The 27,392-nt window shown below is 60.5% G+C and overlaps 1 protein-coding gene across 5 annotated transcripts in view; it reads left to right on the top strand.

The window, feature by feature from the left end:
* The window catches only part of GRAMD4 (GRAM domain containing 4), a 77,197-nt gene that overhangs the window by 15,361 nt on the left and 34,444 nt on the right, over nt 1-27,392 (top strand). The window contains exons 2-4 of one of the 5 annotated variants that reach the window (XM_070046379.1): nt 18,378-18,399; nt 18,494-18,588; nt 22,750-22,870. In XM_070046379.1, the coding sequence (XP_069902480.1) occupies nt 22,771-22,870 (100 nt within the window). In that variant the 5' untranslated portion in view covers nt 18,378-18,399; nt 18,494-18,588; nt 22,750-22,770. Of the gene's footprint in view, nt 1-14,461; nt 14,586-17,198; nt 17,358-18,377; nt 18,589-22,749; nt 22,871-27,392 lie in introns of those variants that run through there. The other 4 variants (XM_030855602.2, XM_060305519.2, XM_060305521.1 and 1 more) reach the window with 4 other exon arrangements.

Raw genomic sequence — 27,392 nt, 5'->3', positions numbered from 1 at the left:
GCAGCCAGAAGAGAGTGGCGGGGGTGTGTGAGTGGGGAGGCTCCCAGCCTCTTGGAGGTAGAGCCTCCCTGGGGGTGGTGAGGAACCTCTGGGGATCAGCCCAGGGAGGGCAGGTGTTTCCAGAGGTTTCAGGTGTAGAAATGGCCTGGGGAGGAGGTCAGGGCTGGTGGTAGAGGCTGGGGCTGCCCTGGTCCTGGGAGAGGAGGGGAAGGTTGTGGGCCCTGCACACCTGGCCTCGTTGGGGTGTCACGGGGGCCTGAGGGGCCGTCAAGAGGCAAAGCTTCCAGGGAAGCGCGTCCTCGCCCCCGCCCGGTGGGGCCCACAAAGCAAGCGCAGAGGGATGTGCCCTTCAGCCCAGAGATGCCTACGCAGGTGTGTTGCCTGCACCTGGGGACTGAGGCGGCAGGTGCAGAGGGCACGTTTGCAAGTGTCAGGGAAGGCGCAGGACGAGGCAAAGAGGGTTCCAGGACAGCGTGAGCGGTGATCTGGGGGACCGGCCACTGGGACGGGGCTTTCATGTGGTTGCTTTGGTGGGGGGGTGTCTCTTCTGACTCCGGTGTCCTGGGCTGTGGTTCTGCCTTTAGTGGAGGGTTTCCCACCACTGATGCTCATCTTGCGGCGGGGCCGGTCGGTGCTGCCTGCCTTTCTGGGAAGGGAGGTGATGCCCAGGGCGATCCGGGTCTGGTGGAGGCGCCGGGGTCCCAGAGTGGGGAACCTGAGAGGAAAACCAGCTCCCGTCAGGAGGCTCAGCCGCTGGCACGGCCATGGAGGCCCCTCTTCCCGCCTCCGCCCCCCGCCCCCTCCCTGTGTCCACCCCCCAGCCCGAGCCACCCAGGCAGTCGCCAGGGGAGCAGCTCTTCTGGCTGACTGTCCCCTGTGCCATGGGGGGTCCCCTGCCCCTGTGCAGAGAGAACCCCCAGCCCGCACTGCCCAGGCAGGCGCCGCCCTGCCCGACGGGGGTGAGGGGTGATTGGCCACTTGCCCACAGCCAGCAGCCATTAAATCCTCTGCCCCCTTTTCGAGCTCGTGGCGGGGGAGGGGAGGAGGGGATAGCCTAGGGGCCTCCCAGCCGGGAAGGCCTCGGCCACTCCCGCGCCCTTTGTGCCCAGCCGAAGTCCCAGGTGGATGGACTCGAGGGAAAGGCCCTTTGTGGAGTTGGTGGGGATCCTGTGTGCGCAGGTCCAGCGCTCCGAGGGGAGGTCGGGGGCCGGGTAGCTGCAGTTTCCCCTCTGCTACTTCTCCCTGGCCTGGCCAGGAGGCCCCCGGGTGCCCGGCCCAGCTCCCCAGGAAGAGACACGGGCTCGGAGTCTTACCTGTTACATCGGGGGATGAGGCCAGAGCTACCGCTTGCACAGGAGTGAGTGTGATGGGGTGACGGACGTCGGGGCGGCCTTGCCTGCAGGGTCGTGGACCACCTGCCACAGCACGTGTGTGGTAACTGAGGGAGCCTCCCCCCTCTCCGTTGGGGGTGCAGCCGGGCCTTCGGGGCCGTGGGGGGGGTGCTTGGCCGGGGCTTCCGGGTTCTCCCTCACTTCTCCGCTGAGCCAGTTGATGGGATTTTGTTCCCTTTTGGAGTTGGGAGGTTGGGCCCCATGGGCGGCATTGCTTTGTCATCTCCGGGCCCTTTCCACTGTCACTGAGGCCTCCTGATGCTGCAGGATGGGCTCAGCTACCTCCCTGGGGTGGGACTGGAAACCACCCTTCTCAGTGTTGCCAACCTGTTTATCTGGTTACGCCAGGTCTGCACGCCTGCTTTCGAAGGGTCCTGCCCTCCCCTGGGAATGCAGGGCCAGACCCTGGGGCCCCTTGGCTGCGGACCAGGAGGGGCTCCAGCAGGCGCGCAGACGGAGAGGGTTCCTTTGATGCCCTTGGCGTGCTGATCCTGGCAGGAGACCTGCGCAGGCAGAGCTCTGTGAGGGTTTGTTTCCGTGGGATGTTGGGTTTTCCCAAAGAGAGGTGCTCTGGAGCCTCCACGCGTGTGGGAGTGGGGTGGTGCGCTGAGCTGGGCCCTGGCTTCCGTCTGGAGGAAGCCCACTGAGTGAGCTCTCGGGGTTTCAGGTGGTTCCTGGCAGGGTTTTAATGAGGACGAAGACAAGTCCAGCTTTATTTGCAGGTTATGGTTCTCAGGGCAAGTTTATATGAAATGTAGGTTTTTATCCATTTTATCAGCTTTCACAGCTTGTTTTTCTGGTGCAGTGGAACGTGGTACGTTCTCATGAGTTATGGTTTTTAGTTCATTAAGGGTTTGGCAGTGACTGTTTTTATGGTCAGACTTGGATGAAAGTTCTAGCGAGATGCTTGGTTCTCTTCTGCTCTGGTAAGTGGGGACTAGGGACGTGGGCGTGAGGGGTCTGTATCTTGCCCATTGGTTTTTGTTGCCTGACGATTCTCATCAGACAAGGAAGAGAACCTTGTTTGCAGTGCATCCTGACAGGAGACCCTGTTAAGTGTCCCTCCCCTATCCTTTTTTTTAAAAAAAATTATTTATTTAGGGCTGCATTGGGTCTTTGTTGCTGTGCGCGGGCTTTCCCTAGTTGCAGTGAGCGGGGGCTACTCTTCTTTGCAGTGCGCGGGCTTCTCATTGCGGTGGCTTCTCTTGTGGAGCACAGGCTCTAGGTGCATGGGCTCAGTAGTTGTGGCATGTGAGCTCAGTAGTTATGGCTCGCGGGCTGTAGAGCGCAGGCTCAGTAGTTGTGGCTCACAGGCTTAGCTGCCTCACGACATGTGGGATCTTCCCAGACCAGGGCTTGAACCTGTGTCCCCTGCGTTGGCAGGTGGATTCTTAACCACTGCACCACCAGGGAAGCCCTCCCCCCCCCCGCCCCCCTTTCTTAAGATGAAATGCTGGTTTGGGTCTGATTTGCTGTGCTTTGCTGAGGCTGGATTCAGGCTGCTCGGGGTGGGACCAGGTTGTGGGGTTCTGGTTAGCTGAGCTGCAGGGGGACAGCCTGGGGGGAGGAGCCTGTCCAGAAGGCCACACCCTCAACTGTAAGGTGGGAGGGGGTGGGAAGGGGTGGCTGGGGAGACCCTGTGGTCCAATGTGGGGGGGGAGCAGCACAGTGCTGTGCTCCTCTGAGGGGCAGGAATACCTGATGTCAGAAACAGGAGCTTCCCTTCCCCCTCCCCTCCCCCTCCCCTCCCCTCCCCTCCCCTCTCCCTCCCCTCCCCCTCTCCCCTCTCCCCTTCCTCCTCTCCCCTCTCCCCTCCCCCTTCTCCCCTCCCCCTCCCCCTCTCCCCTCTCCCCTCCCCCTTCTCCCCTCCCCCTCTCCCCTCTCCCCTCCCCCCTCTCCCCTCCCCCTCCCCCTCTCCCGTCCCCTCCCCTCCCCTCCCCTCCCCTCCCCTCCCCCTCCCCTCCCCTCCTCTCCCCCTCCCCTCCCCTCCCCTCCCCTCCCCTCCCCCTCCCCCTCCCCTCCCTCCCCTCCCCCTCCCCCCTCCCCCTCCCCCTCCCCTCCCTCCCCCTCCCCCTCCCCTCCCCTCCCCCTCCCCCTCCCCTCCCCTCCCCTCCCCCTCCCCCTCCCCCTCCCCTCCCCCTCCCCTCCCCTCCCCCTCCCCTCCCCTCCCCTCCCCTCCCCCTCCCCCTCCCCCTCCCCCTCCCCCCTCCCCCCTCCTCCCTCCCCAGCCAGCATAGGAGGTGAGGACTGAGCAGGCTTTGTGTGGGCCCCATGTCCTTATCAGCTGTGGGGGTATGCTATTCCAGGCCTGGACTGAAAGGAGAGGAGTGAATGGGCCAGAGGCCTGAGCCCAGGGAGATGTGTCCCGGGAAGGTGAGACCGCTCTCACCTGAAGGCTGGTGGGGAGGGTCTGCTGTGAGCTGGGGGGTGGGGGTCACTGGTGGCCCAGTGCTCTGCAGCCCCCGGGGGTGGTGGGCGTGTTGGACAGGAAGAGGGTCCCGGGGACTGTGATGGACAGTGTGGGGATGGAGCTGGCTGAGGTGTGGGGTCCAGTGGGGATGTCTGGAGACGCAGCGGGTCCCCAGCGCTCGGGGAGTGGATTGTTGGGACCTGCGGCAGCAGGTGGGGCTGGGGATGTTCCCGCGCCTGTGTGCGTTGGTAGCTGCGTCATTAATTATGTAGGACGCAGACGGCCATTGGCTTTGCAGGTTGTGAGCCGCTATTTTCATGGTTGTGCTTGAGGTTATTCATTTTTAAGAGTTTATGTCACCTAATGCTGTAACCTGCACTTAACGTGTTCGCTCAGTTCTCTGGAAGATGGGGATGAAAACGTTTCCACAGATCAGCCACCTAAAGCATCATAGCCACACAGGCTGGTGGATTCTGCCACGATTGTTCCCCGAAGCAAGTGCGCGCTTTGCTTTAATTACCTTTGTGGAAGAGTGGCTGTCCGAAGGCTCTCCCCACGTGGGGGCTCCTCTGGAGACTGACTGAGGAGAATCCCAGCTGCATCTTGCTACCAGCGGTGCTTTCTCCCCAGGGAATAGCCAATAAAGTAGATGATTGCAAATCTCATCTTACCTTTAAGGCACCAGCACGGCTTGCTGTTTGCAGAACGATTTGTCACAGGGTCCTGCGGAGAGAGGAGCCCTTTGGCCACAAAATTATTCTTTCCAGAGCATCTGTTTTGGAAATGGACTATTTTACGCCTTGATTTCTCCAGGCCGGCAGTGCCTGTGATCTCGAGAACGCTGCCACCGGCTTGTAACCCTTCCCACAGGTGTCACCTGAGTGCTGGCAGTCTCCTGTTCTCCTAGCGGCAGGATGTCAGGTCACTGTGAGGCTCTCCCCCAAGGGCAGGATGGCTCGGGCCCTCACACCCCCATCGGCCGTGCCCTCTCCTGGTGCTGGGCCTCCAGTCCACGGCCCTCCACCTCCACTGAGGAGGCCAGGCCGGGGCGTGGTGCGGGTGAGAGCCCTGGGCTGCTCTGCGCGGCACACTGGGGACCGTGGCTGGGTATAGGAGCCAGGCCGGGCCTGCTGTCCAGCCTGCCGCACGCCCGTGGCCAGCTCTCTGCCTCTCCCCTCACCCAGGGTCTGGGGTTGTGCCCGTGGACACAGCCCCCTGCCGGGGCCCCACTGCAGCTGAACAAGGCCAGGGCTGGGGTCATGGGGAGCAGGGGGCTGATGGCGGCGCCCTCAGGGCACGGTGTCCGAGCCCATCCCCGCATCTCTGCCCTGAAGCACTGGAACAGGCCAGGGCTTCTCAGAGTCTGGTCTCGCAGCCCCTTTGATCGTGAGTGAGCGAAGTCATCAGAAAGCCTGTTTACGTGGTAGGTAGCCGTTGCTCTTTCCTGTGTGAGAAATTAAAACTAAGAAATTTACAAATATTTATTTATCGAAAACTGCCAACTGTAAACCCGTTACACGTTAACATAAATAACATATTTTTGTTTTTTAAAAAAATCACTGTTTTCCCCCAAAAGGGGAAACTAGTGGTGAAGGGGGCACCTGGTGGTTTTGCAGGCCTTGGCGGGGTCTGGTTAATCAAAGACAGCTGGGTTCTCTGGGCCCCGCCATCACCCCCATAGCCGGTGGGGCCTCGAAGGGGGCAAGTATGGAAAGCAGACGATGTCTGAGGATTGCTGTTAAGTGGGTCTGACCTCCTGGGCCCCCTGAGAGGGTCTTGGGGACCCCCAGGGCTCCTGGACCACACTCTGAGATCCAGGAGAGATGTCCCTGCAGTGGAGAGTGAGGGCTCTTTTTAAAGTTGTTTTTTTTTTTTTTCTGTTTTATTTGAACCCTCCTTATTTCTTTTACCTTAAAATTTTAATTTTGAACTTCATTTATGTGGCCTAGTCCACGCATTCAGGAGTTTGTTCAGAAGGGGTTGCCGCCTGCGCTGGGTCCCCGTCCTGCCTGAGTCTACCCACCCCTTCTCCCCAGGACACGGGCGGCACCTGCCTGAGTCTACCCACCCCTTCTCCCCAGGACACAGGGGCGGCACCACGCTCCTGGCAGGCAGCAGGCGTACACACTGGAATGAAACGACCTCGCCCACGTGTCGTTTCGCAAGTGTGAGTAGGAGACATTCCTGGAAACGGAAGTGTGGTTTCACTGGATTTTGCAAAATCGCCCTCTGCTCCACTCCTAAGTTGGGGGGGGGCGCGGGAAGCGGACCCCGTTTGCCTGTCCTGACAGCCGCATGCTGCGTCTCTGCCAGTCTGTTAGGAAAATGGTTTCCTGATGTAATTTTGATTCGTGTTTTTCTCTTCGTAGGTGAAGGTTGATTGCCGTCTCGTGTATTTAAGAGCTGTTTGTTTTCCTTTGCTACGGACCGTCTGCATCTCTTGCCCGTTTTTCTCCTGGGCTGTTTTCAACATTAGACAAATTAATCCTTTGTAATATGTGCTTTTTGTTATTCTTTTTTGCGGTACGCGGGCCTCTCACTGTTGTGGCCTCTCCCGCTGCGGAGCACAGGCTCCGGACGCGCAGGCTCAGCGGCCATGGCTCACGGGCCCAGCCGCTCCGCGGCATGCGGGATCTTCCCGGACCGGGGCACGAACCCGCATCCCCTGCATCGGCAGGCGGACTCTCAACCACCGCGCCAGCAGGGAAGCCCTTGTTATTCTTTTAAGGGGAATCACATTGTTTATAGATTATTTTAGGGTTTTGTGTGACATTCTCCCCACCTTTCCTCTCTCTTTATACGTAAATATGGAAAATACACATGACATAATATGTGTAAATAACACTATATACCAATAAATATTTGGTGAAATATACATAAGGTTTACACCGATTTTGAAATGTACCGTTCAGTGGCTTTAAGTACATTCACATTGTACTTAGTGCACAGTTAATGTACACCCACCTTCAGAACTGCCTCATCTTCCCAATCTGAAACTCCCTCCCCAGCCCCGTCCCCCAGCCCCTGGCCCCCACCATCCTTCTTTCTGTCCCTGTGGATTTGACTCCTGGGTGCCTCACATAAGTGGATCATATAGTGTTTGTCTTTTTGTGACCTGCTTATATCACTGAGCTTAATGTCCTCAGGGTGGTAGCACGTGTCACCGCTTCCTTCCTTTGGAAGGCTGAATGATGTCCCCCTTCTGTAGAGACCACACTTTGTTTATCCATTCACTGGTTGGTGGACACTTGGGTTACTTCCTTGTTGTGGCTGTTGTGCTGCTGTGAACGTGGGTGTACCGGTATCTGTTTGAGTCCCTGCTTTCAGTTCTTTTGGAATACCCAGACGTGGAATTGCTGGATCACGTGGTAGTCCTGTTTTCAATTTGCTGAGGAACTGCTGTGTTGTCCTCTGTAGTCGCCACGGCTGTGGTTTATGCTTCCGGTCATGCATGCTGAAAATCAGGCCGGAGCGTTTGCGGAGGATACGGTGAACCCCAGCTCTGCTGCTGACCAGGCGCGACCTCCGAGAGCCTGGCTCCCTGGTCCCGCGAGCAGGTCCCTGAGCAGGACCCGGTGGGCGGGCGGGAGGGACGAGACCCTGGACTCCATCTTCCACCTCCAGTAGCTGTGGCGTCCCTCTCTGAACCTCACTTTCCTCTTCTCATTAAGAAGGGGAGGCCGGGGAGGCCCCATAATAGCGGCAGCTCATGTTATTAAGTTCTTAGCACGTGCCAGGCCCAGAGACAAGGCGTGGAGGGGTCGGGGTCCCGGAGGCTGGTGTGGGAGGATTAAGTGAGGTGAGGCCTGGTAGCATCCAGCACGTGCTTGTTTTCCACAAAGCGTGGCTGTTAGTAAAGAGTGAGGTGGTTCATCCTGGGCGATCCCTGCCGTCGCCCCTCCCACTGGTGCATCCGCGCCCTGCATGGGTCCACACCTGCCGGCCCAGTCAGGCCACCCTCTCTCCCCTGCTGTCCCATGCCATGACCCCAGATGAACCCGAGCACCTTGTCTGCCCCCGCCCGTCCCCAGCGTTTCCTTCTGGCTTGTTATGGCATAGGCGCTCTGTCCAGGGTGCCTTCCTCTGCAGCCCACGGTGGCCTCCTTGGTGCTGTCAGCCCGAGGACTAGCCATCGCCTCCCGCGAGCAGCCTCCTCTGCGTCCTGGTACCGACTGCAGCTGGTGCATAGTAGGTGCTCATTAAACGCCCAAGCAGATCTGTCCTTACTGTTACTCCTGGATGCCTCTGCTCCCGCCCGTGAGACTTTCACTGCCCGCTTACCACTCTCTGTTCCTCATTCCCGCTGGATGGGGAGCCGCGCCGGGGCAGACCCCCGCCCCCTACGTGACGTGCCTCTGGAGCGCTTAGACCCAGCTTGTCTCGTGCCAGCACAGCCCACCTGCCACCTTGCGTCAGCCCAGCCGGGAGATCTGTGTGAGACTGAACTGCCGACCGCGGTGGGCGGTTACCTGGGCAGCACGTGCGGAAAGGACTCGGAGGGTTTGTCTATCTACCTGTCTATTTATTTATTTTTAAATGTTTCTCCTTTGTCACTGGATGTGAGTTTTGTAGCAGAGGCAGAAGGTGCGCCGGCCGGGCACCTCGGCTGTCAGGCCCTGCCTGGGGCTGTGTTCCTTTCTTGGCCAGCTCAGCAGGAAATGTGGGTTCCACCGTCTCTGCGCTGGGTGGTGTTTTAAACACAGAAAGCCTGTTGTGGCGGATGTGCTTGACAGCCCCCCCCCGCCCCCCCGTGGGCCTGTAAATGTCCCAGGGCGAGTAGTCCAGCCCCCTCGTCCTCAGCTGGGCCAAGTTTCCAAAAAGGAAGAAGTTGCCGCAGGCCAGTGGTTTGGAGTTGCCCCGAGGCCCTTTTCCCCGGGCGCTGTTTAAGGCCCCGTGCGTTTACCTTGGCGCTGGGTTCACGCAGAGGGACCAGGATGTTCTTTAAAATGTGCCTCCCTCACCCACTGGGGTCCTCTGCCACGCCGCGTGCTGGGCCCGGACGCCGGGGTGGGGACTGGCTGGGATCCCTGCCCTTGAGCAGAGTGATCTGGGGAAAGGGGGAGGTGTGGGGCAGTTGGGGAGCCCTCGGGGGGAGGGGCAGTGCTTGGTACTGAAGTGTGGGTCGGAGGGCTCCAGGCGGGAGGGGTGGGGAGGGCCAGCTCCTCGTTTCCTGAGGTCTTTTTCACTGTGCTGCTTGTCACACCGCAGAGCAAGGGGCCCTGCCTGAGACCTGAGTGTGGATGGTGGCCTCCGGTGGTGGGCTAGTCAGAGCTGGAGGCTGGCCCCTCTGCCTCGGGTGAGATACAGGAGGGGGCGGGGGAAGCCCCGGTACATGGCCCAGGTGGGACAGAAGAGAGTGGCTCTCAACGTGTCGGGTTCCCTAGCTCTTCTTTCCTAAAGAAGATTTGATGATGACGAGGTCCACACCCGAGTATGAGAGTGGCAAGGTCACTGGAAGTGGGACCCCAGTGCTGGGTGAGGGCCCAGTTCCCTGTTAGGGGGCCAGTAAGTACTGGGACCCAGTTGAGAGTCCCTGTTCTGCTGGGCATTTATCGCCTTGAGACGAGGGGACAGCCAGCCATGGCCCACATCAAAAGTGGCCCGCCCACTGCTCCCTGCTTTCGTAACTACTCTTAATGGCCCAGAGCCACACCTGTTTCATGCTGCAGCAGAGTGAGAACTTGTTACAGGCTGTGTGGCCACCACACCTAAGACATTTACCGCCGGGGCCCTTTGCAGAGTGGGTTTGCTGAGCCTGCGCGTTCGGTCTGGGGCTGCAGTGCATGTGGAGAAGAGCCTGTTTGCAGACAGCTGTGGGCCAGAGCCTCTCTCTGCTTTCAGGAGCTGGGCCAGGACGCTGGCAGGAAGTCATGACGGATACTGGGAGTCCGGAAGGTGTTTCCTCCCAGCTGTCTCACTGGCTGGATCTTCCCCAGTCCTGGATGCTAAGAGTGATGGAGAAGCTTGAGAAAAAGAATGCTTCCACCAGAAATGAGTTCTGGTGTGCGTTTCCTACTGTTTAGTTTATGTTGCTTGTTTATACAGCACAGGTTTATACAAACCTAATCCCTAGGTTTTCTTGCTAGCTTTGTTTTGTTTAGATAAATGGCCGTGCGGCCAGTCTGCCCGGCTCCCCACTCGGTCTCTAGGCAGGGGGGCCTGTGGGCTCTCAGGCAGCGTGATGGATGCATGAACAGAGGCATGTGCTGGGGAGGGTGGGCGCCTGGGCAGGCGCAGGCTGGAGCGCAGCGAGGTTGGCTTCTGTTCCTGGTGAGGCTCTGACCCCGAGCCTCAGTTTCTCCATCTGTCAGTTGGTTTAACAACAGCTCTTCCCTCGCAGTGTTGTGACCAGGACGCATGACCCCTGGGGTGGGGAGAAGGGCTTGTCGTTCTTCCTGAGACTTGGGGCCCTGCAGGCTCAGTGCTGAGGATGGTCCTTGCCCTGTGGAGGGCTCCCGCTCCCGCCACAGCATGGGCCGCAGGCCCTCGCCTGGGGCTTTTGTCCAGGGTCTGTGCTCTCGTGAGCCTGGACTGAAGCCCGAGTGCCCAAGCGTGGGTCCTCAGGTCGGCACAGCCCACGTCTGTGTCAGGTGCCGCTCTTGCTTACTGCCGCCTTACAGCCAGGGGGCTGAGGCTTAGGGAGGGCTGGGCATGACCAGCCTCTGCACACCTCACTCCTGACCCTCTGGGGCTGGTCCAGGGCGGGGGTCAGAGGGCGTAGGTCTCGCAGAGCTGGGAGCGCAGCTGAGCCTTGGCGCCTGAGGGCTGGCGGAGGATGCTGCGTCCTCTCTGAAGCGGCCTCTGGCTTCCCGGGGCCTCTAGTCTGAGCTCTCTGTGTCGCCCACTGTCTGCAGTCCTCGGAAGCTGGTGATGACGGGGGCGGGGGGCGGTCTTGGGATGTCCCAGAGCCTCTTACCCTCCCTTCCACAGCCCCCCCGAAAGTAAAGTGCCGGTGGTTCCGTGGAGATGGAGAGTAATGCAGGGTGGTGACATTTGTTCAGTGCTTTTGGGAAGTGGCGTCTGAGTTTTTCCCATGGTTACTGCTGCTCACCGGGCAGTCCCTGAGTCCTTCCCCGCACGCTTCACGTCATCCTCTGGCTGCCCTCTGAGCCGGGACTGCCGCTAACCTCTCTGTGTGACCAAGGAAACCAGGGCGTGGAGGTCATGTGACACCTGCAGGGTCAGCAGCAGAGGCAGCCGGGGTCTCGAGACCATCAGGTGACTTAGCTCACGTCTGGAGCCCAGCAGAGCCCGCTTGCTCCCAGGGGTGTCTCTGAACACGACAGTACGTAGGACAGTTGGAACCGACCTGACAGGTGACAGTGCCCTGCCCTCCAGCCAAGGTGATGGCGACGTGGGGCCCGAGCAGGGGTGACGTCACTGAGGGTGGGAGCAGCCTGGCTGGACGGGAAGGGGATGCTGGACCAGAGGTAGAAGAATGGGGTGTTAGCCGGTGGCAGGGAATGGTCTGGACAGTGTCCCCAAGGCCAGGAAGACCTGGCGTCTCGTATGGGGACCCAAGGGGGCCGGGCCGGGATGGCAATGAGCAGGGCACGAGGACAGTGTGCCCGCCTGACCTCCCTGCCGCTGGCCCTGGGCTCGTGGGGCCCCACATAGAGGCTCGGGTCCAGCATGTTCTTTTGTGCACTCCCCCTACCCTGCCCCCCTGGCCTGCCTGAGCGTGGTGTCTGGGTCCTGCTTCCCAGGGCTGTCTTTGACCCCTTCGGTCCTCTCAGGGGCTTTCACTTTGACCTGTGCCCCCGAGCTGTGCCAGGGAAGGAGGAGGTCAGGCGGGGACACTGGTGTTTCCTGCTCTGCTCCCTGCATGGCCGAGACAGCCTGGGATGGAGGGACTGGGGCGGTGGTGCGTTAGAGCTGCTCACGAGGGCCTTCAAGAGCTGACTGTGAAGTTTTCAGGAATTTTGTGAGCTGGCCGCTAATAAAATGAGTGTATAAAGTTAGATAAGTTATATTGAGAGCAGAGGTGTCAATGTTAAATGCTCGAAGGTGCCCGTTTCTGAACTGTTTCATTACGTTTTCTCACTGGGTTATGATCCTGAGCTGGCTAGCATCTCTTGGGTCTGGCGGAAATCCTGTGGCCGGTGGCCCTGGGCAGCTCTTACCACCCGTGTGCTCGTTCACTGCCGGACGTCACTTTGGTGGCTTGAACATGGCCACGATGGGAGCGGTTCCACCACGGAAACGGGCAGATACCGCAGATTAGGGCCTCACTTCTCATTTTGTCGCTTGTCTAGAGTAACGAGAGTGATGGAGAAAATGCTGACGTGCAGGTGAAGGTTACGCGTGTGACTTCCGCCGCATTCACTGGAAGGCACGGGGAGGCTGAGGAAACCTCCTCCTGTTAGAATACTGTCGTCCGCTTCAGCAAGGACGTCTCTCCCGTCCTAGACAAACGGATAAGGTTCTGCCTTCCTTCCCCACCTGTCGTGTCCTGTTCACGTAAACAAGGCCGTCAGCCGACCTTCAGGCCGGACCCGCACTTGTTGGTCAGCTGCAGTCCTGGCTGGCCGGAGGGAGGCTTTCAGCACGACTTAGTGCAGGCATCCTGTGGGCGCCGCTTGGCTGTGTGGGGTTTACAGTAAAGAGTGTTGGACGTTTTATTACTGCTTGTACCCGTGCAACGCATCCTTATCACTGAGGTTATAATAAATGTTTGTACGTCTACGCGCAGGGGTGTCGCTAGGGCATGCATGGTCCCAGCTCACAGAGGAGGGTGTGGTAGCTTCAACGGGGCCCTCCCAGCTCCCCTGCTCTTCCTGACTGGCTCCCCCACCCCCACCCCCGGCCACCCTGGCCCGTGGCGGGGTCACGGAGCCAGCAGGACCCTGGGCAGCTCTCCTGTTACAGTGCAGAAAACTCCGCTCCTGGCACGGGGCCGTCTTGGCCTGACCTGTGTAGGACGGAAAGCCCCTGAAGAACTGCAGGCCTCTTCCTGGAGAAACGCCCCGGGCTGTCGAAGCCTTGGAGTTAAGCTCTGGAAGTGTTCACGGATTTAGGGACTTCCTGCTTCGCCAGGAGGGGTCGAGGGCAAAGTCCAGGGACAGCCCTTCGCTTTGAGGCCTCTGTGGCTGGGCGGCTCAGGGCGCAGGGCGGGGGGCCTGGCTCTCCCGGCCCTCAGGGCCCAGTCGTGGGGGCCCCGCCTTTGTGCAACGTCCCCTCTGTCCCTGAATGGCCAGCGTGTGCCCGCCCTGCTGAGACAGACCGGGCGCCTTCAGCACCTGCCCTCGGGGATGCACGCTAACCGGTGGGGCTGGGGGCACAGATCCTAAACCAGGGAGCTCGCCGGAAGTTGCAGGACTCCAAACCAGACGGGCTGATTGAATTCGAGGGGGGGACTTGGAAGAGGAGGAACTGGCATGGGGACGTCCCCGAACCTGAAGTGCTGGGCGCGCAGTAGGAACAAAATGTGATGGCTGGAGGACCCCCGAGGGTCGGCAGGGCTGGAGCCCAGTGGGGGAAGCCCTGGGAGGGGTCTTGGCAGGGTGCTCCGGACTCTGGTTTCCCGCCACCTGGAGAAGGGGCTCCGTGAGGTGTGTGGCTGCCTGGACCAGACCCGGCTGGGCAGGAGGGTGGGGCGGGGGCAGAGCAGCACAGGTGTGGAGCCTGGCTGGGAGGCGGGGGCCCTGCTCGTCTTAGGTGGCTGTGCAGCGATCACGTGATCAAGGGCTCCTTCCAGGGTTTTGAGTTGGGCAGCTGCTGGTACAGGTGCCACCCAGGAGGAGGGCCCGCGGAGGCTCCAGCTCCGAGCTGAGTGTGGCGGAGTCGAGCTACCGATGGGATGTCCCCCAGACAGTGGGTCACCGGAGTCCAGCTCACGGGGGGGCTGGTGGGCGTGCAGTCAGCAGAGCGTATGAACGTTTGGGGTCCCGCTAACTGAGGCTGGATCCGGGGTCGGGGCAGTGGCTCCCTGACCCGCCTCGAGTTCGGGGGAACCCATGGGTCACTGGACGTGAGCCAACATCTTGAGCCTGGCATGATTGGGGGGAGTGGTCACCCGTGTCTTCTGGGTCTCGAGCGTCCCAGACTGCTCCCCGGGCGGGGTGGCCCGGCACAGGGCCCCACGGGCTGCCCTGGAGCTGTGTGCATGTCGGGGTCCTGCAGGGCTGTGGGCCTCTGGGGCTGTCTTCTTGGAGAACAGAGACCTGGCAGAGGGCCGGGTGGCCGGCTGGGACTGGCCTTGGGTGGGGTGGAGGGAGAGTCCCGTCCTCGCTCAACATCTGTGACTCCCCAGGAATATGGTTTGGGACAAGGGTTGCTTCCTTTGGGAGAAAGGATGTTGTTTATCCTGGGATCAGCAGAAGAGCCACCAGATAACAGGAGGTGAAGCCAGGCTGAGCTGGTTGTCTGAACGCAGACAGGAGCTTGGCTGGGGGTCACGAGCCCCATGCAGCGAGGAGAGTGGCTGGGACCTGGGACGTGGCAAGTGCTGGACCAGGAACCACTTTTTTCTAAATCTTGGTCTGGGAGGGAAAGTAAAGTCCTTTGTGGTTTCCAAGTCCAGTGTTCCCTAGACACTGCGGCCTTTGTGTGTCCAGGAGCCATTCAGCGGGTTTCCAGAGCAGCGTGCTCTGTGTCCCGGGGCCAGAGCTGGCCTCAGTCCTGTGTGCCGAGGGCCCGCAGCGCAGGGTCGCTGCCTGGAGGCTCCCCTCGCCCTGTCCCTCTGTCTGCTTGCCTCCACGGCTGCAGGGCCCCTTGCAGATGTTGCGGCTCTGAGCAGGGTAGCCACAGGGAGCGTCTCCCAGCGCGTCTACTTCCACATGGAGGTACGGGGAGCTGGGGCGGCAGCAGGTCCTGCTCTGAGGGGCTGCCCCACCTTGAGGGGTGGGCGTGAAGGGAGCTGCCCGGCGGCCTGTGGGTACACGTGGAGGGGCCGGGTCTGTGGGGAGTGCGCGGTGGGTGTGCAGGGATTTGGGGGCTGGTTGGATCCAGGGAAGGCTGGATGGGGGCTGGGGCGGGAGTGGGACGCATGGCAGCCGCTGGACGGAAGCTGCAGGTGAGCTTTGTGGAGACGGCATCCGCTGACACTGGCTTTGTGGGGAGAGCTTTGCTCTGGGTCACACTTGGTGTCTGGCCCCCGACCCCCTCTCACTGTCCATGGACAACATCCGTGTCAGTCTTCCATCTCTTCATCTGGAAGTTGGGGAAACTGGGTTGGATAGTGTAGTTGAGATGAGGTCATCCCGGGGTAGGGTGGGCCGCCCCTCAGCCCGGGGGGGTGGGGTGTGTGACGGGGAGGGCTTCCCTCGCAGCCCGGCCCCGCCTGGGAGGGGTGGTCAGGTATCCTGGCACCCGGTCCTCATTGGGCAGCGGCATGAACTGCTCGCCTCTCCAGGAGCCCCAGGGGCCCGGGGGCAGGGCCGTGGGGATGGAGAGGGCTCTCGGGGACCCCCCCCTCGCCGAGGGCTGATGTGAGCGGCTGTCAGGAGGAGCAGGGCTGGCGTGGCGTGAGCTGGCAGCTGCCAGCAGGGGCCCCGCTGGGCAGGGGGGCGCGTGGGCTGTGAGCGGCATCCTGATGGTGGCAGGGCGGACACTTGGCGCGTCGTCCCCTTTCCCCGGGCGGCCACATCATTTGCTTGCCGGGCTGAATCAGGAAGGAAGGCAGCTCCCGCCTGCGGGGTGGGGAGTCCCAGACAGAACCGCCTGACGGGACCTGGCAAGGAGGGAAGCGGGCCCGTCCCCTCCGCCCCGCTTCCATCTGACGCCGGGGGAGGAGGGGTCCCCCAGCTCCTTCTGAAAACGGAAGGAAGGAGGTTTTACAGGGCTGCACTTCCCCTGCCCGGTTTGCTTTTAGTTTTCAAGTTAGAAAAGCAATGGGAAAGGACACGTGGAGAGAAGTTTCACAGCCACCCGCAAGCCTCAAGCAGGGTCCTGTGTCACCTGCGGTCTGTGCAGATGCCAGTTGCCTGTAACGGTGACCTCAGTGCAGCAACGTTTTGTCACCGCCTCTGAGACTCCCAGGGACGTCTGTGTGTCCCGCGTGGTGCTCAGAGCGCCCGGCCTGGCCGTGGTGCTGCCGAGATGCCCTCCACGTGCTGGATTTGCCCCGGGACGGATCTCGAGACCGGGAATCACTGGTTCAGAGGGCGTTGACGTTCATGCTTCCTGCTACCTCTGCCACATCGCTGGCTTTTGTTTCCTTTTTGGTGAAGTTGGAGGCTTTTGCACAAGGACTGGGTAACTTTCCTCTTGCTCAGGGAGTTCGTGGGTCTGTGTTCCAAGGTCCTCTAATCTTTACCAATTTGTTCAGGTTGTCTCACAACAAAAGTATTAGTCCTCATGTACCTGGCTTGCTACATGTATCCCCTGTTTCTTTGCAGGTGTTTTTTTTTTTTTGATAAATTTATTTATTTTATTTAATTTATTTTATCTTTGGCTGCATTGGGTCTTCGTTGCTGTGCGCGGGCTCTCTCTAGTTGTGGTGAGCGGGGGCTACTCTTCGTTGCAGTGCGCGGGCTTCTCATTGCGGTGGCTTCTCTTGTTGGGAGCACGGGCTCTAGGTGCGCGGGCTTCAGTAGCTGTGGCTCGCGGGCTCTAGAGTACAGGCTCAGTAGTTGTGGCACACGGGCTTAGTTGCTCCACGGCATGTGGGATCTTCCTGGACCAGGGCTCGAACCTGTGTCCCCTGCACTGGCAAGCGGATTCTTAACCACTGCGCCATCAGGGAAGCCCCTCATTGCAGCTTTAAAACAAATGTCTATTTACTTTTGTCTGGTTGACTGAGTCTTTATTTTTTCAGTCTCTTAATGTAGACTGTCAGCCTCTCTCACTAGGGACTTAAGTTCTCTCTTCTCACGTGGATATCTTTCCAGATGGCCAGCCATGTGCCCCTTTCCCGCCACGTGAGCAGGGATACCGGCTTCTCCAGCCCCGTGGCCTTGCCCACTCCTGGGCTACCCTGGACTCCAGGGGATGGTGGGTTTCCTGTGGTTTTTACACCAGGGTTAGGGTTAGGCTTAGGCCACATCGGGCCACCTTAGTGTTCCACGTGAGCCCCGAGAAGCATCTGTCCCAGGAACACCTGCACACCCTCCCCCGATGTGCTGCAGCCTCAGTTGTCCTTGTAGAGCGGAGCCCTGGCTCATTCTGACGTGGGGCTCACGGGCCGCCACTGTTCACAGGCTTTCCTGCCTTGAGCTGTGATGCCGGGGGAGTGGAGGCCCCTTGGCAGGTGGGGCGGGTACGCAGGGCTGCAGGCAGGCACCCTGGGCTGTGATTTAACATGATTCAACGGCTCCGAGCCTGCACCGTCCAAAACAGGAAGTGCTTTCCCCTGCCTTCGTGGTTCCCCGTAAACTGTCCCAAGTGTCCCAGCTGGGGCGGTTCGGGCTGAGTTGATGGATTCCACCCTGCTCACCCCACTTCCTGTCGCCCTGCAGGAAATCGCCGTGCTGTTTATTGGTCCAGGCTGAGTAGTCTGTGCTCGTGCGTCATCTCACATTCTCGGGATACTTTGGCCTGATCGGGGTTAATCCCGTTGCAGAGGTGGAAGCTGAGGCCAGAAAGGTGGGAAGTGGAAGGACAGGCTGTGAGCCCAGGTGTGTCCAGAGTCCCTGCCCCGCAGGGACCCAGGGCCTCTTGCAGACGTTGGGGGCCGAGGGACTGTGTGACCGGGACCGGGGTTGGGCCGCACGGCCCCTGCCGTGGGCTTGGGAGTGAGGTGGGCTGGACGTGCAGAAGGGCCACTATGCCCCACCCACTGGGCTCTCCTGGACGGGTTGGGTCAGAGATGTGGGGAGTGGGCACCCCTGTAGGCATCCACCTCTGGCGTGTGCACGTGTGTTTGAACTTACACGTGTCCTCCGTGCCAGCACACAGAGGCACCACACCAGGCCTTTGCTGCCTCCCTCCAGGCTGGAGGGATCCAGCGCCGGCAGCTTGGGGGCTGCCCAGGAGGCAGGTGGGCGGGCGCTGGGTTCCAGACTGGCCGTGTGTGGGAAGATCTCTCGGAGCGAGTGAGGCTGAGCTGGTCCTGAGAGCAGAACTAGGGTGCCCAGGCGAGCAGGACGGTGTTTCAGGTCGTGTCCCTGGGGGCGGGGCCAGGTGGAGCGAGGGGACGGGGCCGGAGGGGGTCTGAGACACCCTGAGGCCCAGCGTTCTAGGGGCTGTCCTGGGCGTGCCCTTGGTCGTGGGTCCTGATGGTTGTCAGAGCCTGGGAGGAGGCGCGCCGGCCCTCCCCACTTTTCGCTGCAGTGTCTCCCCCTCCCCTCCCCAGCCCCCTCTTCCCAGGGTCTTCGGCACCCCTGCTGCTCCAGGTCGCACCGAGAGACGTGGCTTCCTTCTGCCCCGTGGGGCACTCAGGGGAGCTGGCCTGGGTGGGCGGCGGGGGTCTGAGCTCAGCGGCCAGCCCAGCCGGATGGGGGTGACGGAGGGCCCCGGCCTGCTGGGCACGAGATGGGAGCCTGTGGGCCCTGGGGTCCCTGAATAGCGGCACTGGCTGCTCCCTGAGGGCAGGGCCTGGTGGCAGCCCAGGGCTGGGGCCTGCAGCCGGGTGTGGGAGGGCGGCGGCCGGCGGCCGGCTGACCCCGTGACCGTGCCTCCCCCTCGCTGTCTTGCAGGGGCTCCGAGCGTCATGTTAAGGTAAAGCAGAGGGGCTCAGTGCTGAACATGCTAAGGAGGCTGGACAAGATCAGGTTCAGAGGTCACAAGAGAGATGACTTCCTTGATCTAGCAGAGTCTCCAAACGCCTCGGACACCGAATGCGGAGACGAAACACCCCTGAAGATACCTCGGACCTCGCCCCGGGACAGTGACGAGCTGAGGGACCCTGTGAGTACCGAGCGTCCTCCGCTCTGCGTGGCCGCGGATGCCAGGCCCCTCGCTGGTGGGTGGGGCTGTCCCCATCCTCAGGTGGCCAAGCTGAGCGTGCGCTTGGGTAGACCGTGTCCTGCCCAGGCTGGTCAGACACAGACGGGGCTGTTCCCCATCTCGCCCCAAACCTCCCCCAGCCTCACCGGTGGGGGCTCATCCCTGGACTGAGGATAATTTGTCCATTGGCCGATTTTCTTTTCCTTCATCACTGGTTTTCTGGGTGACCGGCAAACTTCTCACACAGCCTGATCCCCGGGAGTTTGACTCGAGGGGCCGCAGGGCGCTGTCTGGAAGCTGCTGGCCCCTGGCCCGAGGGCAGCCGCCTCTGGGTGCCTGGCTGGTCTGGCCGTCCCAGAGTGCGTGTCACCGACCCCTGGCAGCTGGCCGAGCCCAGGCTGGGCCTCCTCAGCGCACATGGGGACCGTGGCCCCTGTGATTTGGAGAGCAGCTTTCCTGAGCGGGGTCCGCGGCCCTGGTGGGAACCAGGCGTGAGCGGGCCCTGTCTTCTGGAAGCTCGTGTTTTGTCAGCGGGCGTGCAGCGGGGGGGGGGAGGGTGGGCTTCCTGTGGTCCCCTCCTGGCCAGGTACAGCCGCCGGGCTCTCCGTTGTGGGCACAGCTGCCCGAATCCTCCCTGTTGTCAGTGAAGAAGCCCAGAGCCATGCAGGCCCCACCACACCAGCTGTGGTGCCCTGCCCGAGTGGACGCCAGATCTGGTGGCCTGGGGTCTGGGCTCCTCCCCGAGCACCTGAGCTCGGTCTTCCTTCCAGCCGTGGCCGCGAGCCCTCGCCTTCCCCGCTCCTTGTGCTATTAATGCTTTATAATAGAACAGGGATGGCGCGTTTGCTCCTGGCACGAAAGAATAAGCGATTGGCACTGCCTCCTAAGAGCCAGCCATCCATCAGGCAGGGCTGGAGCTGCAGAGCCTGGGGGGGAGCGCCCTGCTTGGGTGCTTGCTGTGTTCCTTGCAGAGGTGGTGGCGGTCCTCCCGCCATTGGCTCCGTGCGGGCCAGGGCCTCGCTTGGTGTGTCTCCTGATGCAGCCCATCAGCATCTGCCTGTCGGGACACCGCGGGGCTCACGGGCGCTGTCCTAGGAAGGGGGTGCCTCCACGTCAGAGTGGATCCAGCGGGCCGGCGAGGGCCGAGGGGAGCACCTGAGGGAGGGGCGAGCACGGGGGCCGTGCGTACAAATGGCTGTCACGCTCGCTCACCCCCCTACCCCCCCCCAACCCCCGGGGCTCTCTCTCCGTGGTGGTGGGACCGAGCCAGCCTCCCACCCTGGATGTGCTGTCCTTCACTTAACCTCTGCCCCTGAGGGGCACTCGGTCACTCCCATGAGCCTCGTGCCCACATGGCCCGCGTCACCCCGGGTGTGCGGGCAGGGTCGTGCCTCTGTCACCAGCACCCTCCCACGAGCGTGCAGTGTCCTCCGTCGCCACCCGCGGGGCCTGCGTGCCACGCCCTTGCCCACCTGCACAGGGTGTCCCCAGGTGTTTCTGTTCTGCGAACCTGAGGGGTGAAGAGTGGCTTTTCTCACGAGGGAGGTTGGTCACTTTGCCTGTGTTTGGGCTTCATTGTTTTTATTTATTTTTAATTGTGGTAACGTGCGCGTAACACGGAGTTGACCGCTGTGACCGTTTTTAAGTGTCCAGCTTGGTGGCATTAGGCACATTCACGTCGTCGTGCGGCCACCCCACCATCCATCTCCAGACCTTCTTCATCTTCCCAAACTGAAACTCAGTCCCCACTGAACAGCAGCTCCACAGCTGCCCCTCCAGGCTGCCCCCGCCCCGTCTGCTTTCCGTCTGTGACCCGACTCTCCAGCTCTGGCCTCAGTGAGCCCCGCGGTGTTTGTCCCTGCGACTGGCCTGTCTCAGCACCGTGTCCTCAGGGGCCATCGTGCTGTAGCGTCAGGCTTCATCCTTATGTCCTTTTCTGTGGGCAACCTGTCTGTGTCCTGGGGCAAAGGAGGCGAGCGGACCCAGTGGTTGAGGGTAGAATCCGGGTCCCGTGGTGGGGGAGGGGAATGAGGGGAGGGAGGGGGTCCTGGACAGGCAGACGGGCTCGAGGGGCCGCAGCGGTGGAGGTTGGGTGATGTCCAGGGCAGGGTGTGGCTGTGGTCGGGGGAGGACCGTTGAAGAGAACGATGAGGGGTCTGAGGCCAGGGTCCCCCGAGTGGTTGGTGACAGGCCAGTAAGGAGAGGGGCAAGGAGGCGAGGACCAGAGCCCTAGAGCTGGGGCAGAGGCAGAGACCCCACGCACGTGGAAGTGCAGCGGGCATCGCCTCCAGGAGCCGGGGGTAGAAGCCGGTCCCTCCGCGGAGAGACGCGGTTCTAGGGAAGCTGGGGGAAGAAGCAGCCAGGCCACCTCCCTGGTTTTGTGGCGGCAGTGCTGCAGCCTTGGGGGTCCCGAGTCCAGGCTCCCGACCCCAAGTTTAGCGTTGCTCTCGGCAAGTCTGTAAAGGGGTCAGCTGGAGGAACCCAAGGGGCTCACGGAGGGGTGTGGACCCCAGGATTTCAGGGCACTCCCCCCGGCGCCTGCCATCTGCATTGGGGTGCCCCCTCCAGCTGTCTGGCTCCCCAGAGCTGGTGGTCCTCACCGTCCCTGCCGTCCTGTGGGCGCCCAGCTGAGCTGCTGCAGCTTCGACACTGAGTCCGGCCAAAGCCACGAGGGTCCCAGGCTGTCTTGGACCCGGGGGCCCCTGTAGGAGCTCTTCAAGCTCTAGGGCAAGTTCCAGGTGAGCTTAATTCCAGCAGCTTAGAGACTAACACGCGTCACAGCCTTCCGAGGACGTGGATTCACGTGTTCAGACGGGGCTGCAAACCGCGGGGCGCCCTGCCTGCTTTGGTGGGAACTTGCTGACGTGATGGAGTCCAGTGTTCTGCTTCCGAGTCAGTGCAGAGCCGCCTTTTCAGGCCAGCCTCTGCCCTCTGCTCCGGGGCCACCATCTTGGGCGCCGAGGTTGGGGATGGGCCGGGGAGGGACACGTTCATCTGCGGGGACCCATGGGCGAGCCTGGCCATCTTCCCCACGCAGAGCAGGGGGCGTACCCTGCCTTTCGCCTGCCGCCCCGTCTCCCCATACCTGCCCCTGCCAGGCCCACGGGGCGGGCAGGTAAACATGGCCTGGTCCCTGCCCTCTGGGACCTCATGCCCCGGTAGCCAGAGCAGCTGAAAGTGCAGGAGGTCACGTGCCAGGACAGGGCAGCCGTGGGCTAGAGGGTCTTACCGGCCCCCGTTGTTCCCCAGTGTGAGCTGCTGCTTCCTGGGGTGTGGCCTCCGAGCAGATGACCTGTGCCTGGAGCGGTCACCAGGGCTGTCACGGACCCTGTCCATGCCGGGTGTCCCCTTCCTCACCCTGCCTTGGGGGTGTGGTCATGGAGACCAAAACTGGGGAGTCAGATCCCCCCGTCGCACGGCAGGGCGCTCAGGTGCTGCCCTCACCAGGTCAGCGGTGGGGTGGGCGTGAGCCGGCAGCCCCGCTGCGCCCCGGGCAGGCCTGGCTGTACCGACGTGCGCACCCCTTTCCAGCGGGCAGCGGTGACCTGAAACCGGAGCCTACCCTGGGCCTGGTGGGATGGCGGGTGGTGGCTTTCATTAGCCTCTGTGGGAAAGGACAGGCCCCTGTTTGGCGTTCGCTCACCTCAGAGCCTGGCCGGTGGACGCGCCCTGCCCCACCTCCCCGGAGTCCTGTCGCTGCCCCTCCCAGGGCAGCAGGGCGACAGGCCCTGTGGCCAGGCCACCCTCCTCCTGGGAGGTCGCCACGCGGGCCGGGGCAGGCTTCGATGGTTTCCTTCCCTCTGCAGCCTGAGAGCTGTGTTGTGACCGTCAAGAGGCTTAGCGTCACGCTTCCGGTTTTGCCTTTACTGTTGCTGGAAGTCGGCCTTACCGGGGCTCTGAGGATGTCCCTGTTGTCTGAAATGTCCCTTCCACCGACAGGCGAAGCCGAGGTGAACTGATGCGAGTTCTAAGGCAGAGCCAGTGTCTTCCTAGGCCGGTGGCCCTGTGGACCAGCCCTTCTAGACCACGGGGTCCTTGGGGGGTACCCCTTAGAGAACTGGTCGATGTGGACCCAGGATGCTTCCGGGAGGCTCCTCTGAGCTCTTGGTGTTTTCCTTCTAGGCTGGGCCAGGGACCCTCATCATGGCTGCAGGAGTCCAGGACTTTAACCGGACAGAGTTTGATCGCTTAAATGAGATCAAAGGTCACCTGGAAATCGCCTTACTGGAAAAACACTTTTTACGTGAGTACCAGTGGGGGAGGGAGGGGCAGAGGGGACGCTGTCCTGCAGGAGTGCAGCTGGGTCACAACAGGTGTCACCAGGCTAGCAGTGGGGACGGGTGTGGACGTCCCCACATGGCCTTTTGCGTCCTGAGTCTGCATCTCCCTTTGCTGCTCCACAAAGCTCAGCGCTCCTGTCTGGATGGCTACGACGCCTTTACTCTGAGACGGACGAGAGCGTCACTGGGGAAGGAATACGACGCCCCTGGAAACTCTCTTTATTTTAGTGAATCTGGTGCATGGCCATGCTTAACTCAGCATGTAATAGAGCTTTTTGGAGGAATCTGAAATTTTCTGTTCCGTGTAGTTTGCACATCAAGGAGGGGGTGTGGGAGGGGGCACGGTGGGGTTTCATTGTCTGTTGGCCGCGGGCATGGCTACCTTGGCATTTGGCATTTGTGTTGCTTAACTGTCGGCCCTCCTGCTGGGGGTGTTGGCCTCTGGGTAGTGATGATGGTAGAGATGGTTCTGGAAGGGCCTGCGGGGCTCCTCCCGGAGATGATCTCATTTGGTGAGTTGCCTTTACTCCTCTCACCACCCCTCTGTCCTGCCTTGCAGACGAGGAAACGGAGGCACCAGGGCTAAGAGAAGTGATCCTACTGGTAGGTTAAGTCTTCTGACTAGTAGGGGTTTGAACCAGGCAGACTGGCCCTGAAGCCCACGCATGTGACACAGTGTTTTCACAGCTGACAGCAGGGTGTGGGCGATGCTATTAGGGGAACAATACAGGGAGAAAGAAGCAGCTTCGCCCCTGTGTGCCCAGAGCCAGTCACGTCTGGGCCACGAGGAGAGGCCCAGGGCAAGGCACCTCCCTTGGGCGTTGTGCCCAGCTGGGGCCTCCCTCTGATACCTGGGACCAGGCAGCTGGCACCCTGGCTTGCCCACAGGCACCCGCCCTCTGTCCCCACCTGAGTCCTCTCCCTCTTTCGTCTAGTGTCTCCCTCGTTTATGTGACAAGTGTCATCTGAGCACTGGCCGTGGGCACCCCGGCTGTGCCGCCCATGTAGCACGCGGGGCCCGTTGCCTGCAAACGAAGGCGGGGTGTCAGCGCCGCGGGGGGACGCCTTGGGGGCCTGCCTTCTCCTCCCAGAAGTGGGCGGCGTGGCTCTCACTACATTTCTGTGCGCTCTCCAGCCACCACGTGCTGCAGCCCCGTCTCCCCCCAGGCCCCTCTTGCTGGTCCGTACCTCCCTGGGCGAGCGTGCGTGTGCCCGTCTGCACCCCGCCGGGCAGTGCTCGCCGGCAGGGTCCGAGCATCGAGGTTCTGAGGATGGCACTGTGGAGTGACTCAGTCTCCCCGCGAGTCTGAGGTTGCGGCTGACCTGGCTGGGGAGACGGGGCCGGGCTGGGTCTGCTGGGACCGCCCGCAGTGCGGGCCCTGCCTCGTCAGGCCCTGGTGCCTGTGGCCTCGGCCTTTGCCGAGCTCCCGCGGGGCGGCTCTGCGTGAACGGTGGGGCAGCCCGGGTGGTCTCGCCAGTGCTGAGCGGGCCCCGCTGGGTGGAGGCTGTGCTGGGCAGCAGAGCTGGACGGCCCTGCTCGAGGCAGCAGTGGGTGGAGCCTTGTGAAAGTGCCTTTGGTGGGTCACGCGGAGGATATTGGTGGTTTCACGGGGTTCGAGGAACCCGCAGAGTCAGGGGCTCTCAACGAAAGGGGAAGGGTCTGTGAGAGCATCCAACAGGGAGCGCCCCGCCCCCGGCCGGGGAGGGGCAGTGTGAGGCTTCCAGGAGAAGGGGTAACGGGCGGGGCGGGCGAGGAGCAAGTGTCCACCAGGCAGCCGGGTGGGCAGGACAGCTGCGACCCACAGGGATGCCTGTCTGGGGCCACCCTGCTCTGTGTTGGAAAAAGGAAAAGAAAAGAGGCCGCTGGCTCCGGATCGGCGTCGCTGGCGTCCTTGGACTGGTCCTCGTGGTCTGCCCTCCGTGTTTTACCAGAAGAGTAAAACAGTGGGTAGCTCGTGTTGTAAAAGTGCAGGGTTCCACTTTGGCAGCTCGGGGCCGGATGGGGAAGGTGATAATTATGGGCATTTTCTTTTAGTTATGAGAAATTTTAGATGGATCAGAAATAGAGGACGTGGTGTAACGCGCCTCTCACGCACCTGCCACAGGTTTCAGCAAGAATCGGCTCGCGGCCAGGCTGGTACCCTCCAAGCCCCCACCTACAGCCCCTCTCCCCCAGGTCTTTTGAAGCAAATCCCAGCCAGCATCCTGTCATTTGACCCATAAATATTTTAGTAGATAGCTCATCATGGGTTTTTGTTTTTTTTGGCCGTGCCGCGTGGCTTGCGGGATCTTAGTTCCCCGACCAGGGATCGAACCCGCGCCCCCCTGCAGTGGAAGCACAGAGTTCTAACCACTGGACTGCCAGGGAAGTCCCTCATTCTGTTTGAAAAACAAAAGTCCTGAGTCCAGTATTACAAGTAAAAAAATCACGTTTTTCTTGAATATCATCAGATACCCTGCTTAAGCTCCGATTTCCCCAGTTGTCTGGTCATTTTTTGGGCAACTCTGGAATCAAACAGGGTCCATAGATTGTGACTGGTAGATGTACTTCTCCTGTCTTTTACTCTGCCCGTTCTCCCTGCATCTGTTTTTGCTCTTTGTTGAGGAAACCAGGCCGTCTGTGGGTGGGGTCTCCACCCTGGACCTTGCTGAGCGCATCCCCGTGGTCCCGACACATGAGCCAGCGTGTCCCCCGTCCCTTGGTGCTGGTGGGGTGGGGGGGATCTTTGGGAGGACTCCCTCCCCTGTGGTGGTGGTGGAGGAGCGTGCTTTCCTGAGGCCGTTTCTTTTGTCCTGTATCAGGACCTGGGTCATTGTGGCTTCCATCCATCATCTCATTAGAGGTTGCAAATGGTAATGTTCGACTTCTGGCATTCTTTCTCCATTTATTAACCCAACATATTTCTGAAAACTTAACTATTTGGTTGCCCCAAGACGTAGTTCATGTAGGAAAGACAGGAGACATGCTTGAATTCTTCCTTGATATTTCCAGCTTTCAGAATAACGAGTTGGTTCTCCGCTTAGAGCATCCTCCAGAGGGTGAGGGTGTTAGGCTTTGGAGGGGGGGTTTTGGTGTCATCATGAGATCGTGGATTTAAACATAGTTCAATGAGTCTTAATCGCCATGGTTATCATCTCATTGGTGCTCAGACAGACCCACCTCTGGTCTGCGTTTGTTGTTTCCTCAGGATGAAACTCAGGTCAGAGTGTCACAGGTATGACGCTGTGTCCACAGTGCATCTGGCCAGGAGGTCTGTGATGTCATTTTGTCCCCATATGCACATTGTAGAGCGTTTGTTGTTGTTGTTTTTTTTAATTAATACTGTAAAGCAACTATATTCCAATAAAAGTTAATTTCTAAAAAAATTAAATTAATTTTTGTAATTATCTAAAATTGTTTCCATGGTTCCAAAGTCAGGGTATTTTCAGAGGAATCAGGTTTCTCTCCCTGTAACCCTCATTCCTTCTCTTCCCCTGTGGATAACCGGTTGTCTTCTAATTGTACAGCCTCTCCTTCCATCGACTTTTTATAGAAGCAAATATGCATATGTGACCTGCCACCCCCGTCAGATAAATGTCTGTGTGTTTTCACTTTCTCCACACCGACGTCACATCCTGGAGGTCCCTCCAAAATGGTTCTCAGAGCTGTCCCCTGTTCCGTGTTCCATCTGCATCTGCCCTGTGGCTGTAGGGTGTGGGTAACCTGCCTGCTCCCTGCTCCCTGTTACATAGTTGCAGGCGGTTCTCGGCAGGCGGTCTGTGCCTTGAGTGCACGGGCCACACTTATTTCTGAGGATCTAGCGTGATGCCCTGGGTCTAATAGGAGCTGAGCGCTTGGAGGGATGCCTTGCAGGGAAACCTGGTCAGAGCTGGAGTTTGCACAGAGACTGTCCCTCCCTGCACTCTCGCTTCCGTCTCAGTACCCAGGGGAGTACAGTGTGGAGGAAAGGATGTCGTCCCCCCTTGGGAGCCACAGAGATGTTTTGGTCGCCGCTGAACCTGCATCTTGTGCTAGGGTGGCCAGCCCTGGTCTGCAGGGGGCCGCGGGGATGGGGAGCTTTGCTCTGGAGTTGGGACCCAGGCTTCTGGTTCCTGACTCAGCCCCGAGTGATCAGGTAGCCGTGGACGTTTCACCATTCAGGGCCTGGTTGCCCCCATCCGTAAACACTAAGTGGTCGGTGTTAAAGTTCCATTTAATTACCTGTAGTACTTTTTCTCCAGAAGCAGACGGTTATTCTTCTCGGAGAAGAGGAAATAGCCCAGGTTCACAGCGGCTTTTTTCGGTTATTAAATATTGAAGAGTACAAATGTTCCCGAGAGAAGATGGCAGAGGATGAAGAATGGGAAATTGAAGTGCGTCCCGGCTCGGGACTGGGGGCAGGATCCTAAATTTGTTAAAGAAGCACATAAATAAATGAAAAGCGTCATCCATTTTCATTTGGCCCGAAATGCATTTCGGTTGTTACTGCTTTTTGAGCACAAACA

Source organism: Globicephala melas, chromosome 10 (assembly GCF_963455315.2).
Source record: "Globicephala melas chromosome 10, mGloMel1.2, whole genome shotgun sequence".
NCBI lineage: Eukaryota > Metazoa > Chordata > Mammalia > Artiodactyla > Delphinidae > Globicephala > Globicephala melas.
The sequence above is the reverse complement of the archived record's forward strand: the minus strand, read 5'-3'. Positions and strand labels throughout refer to the sequence as shown.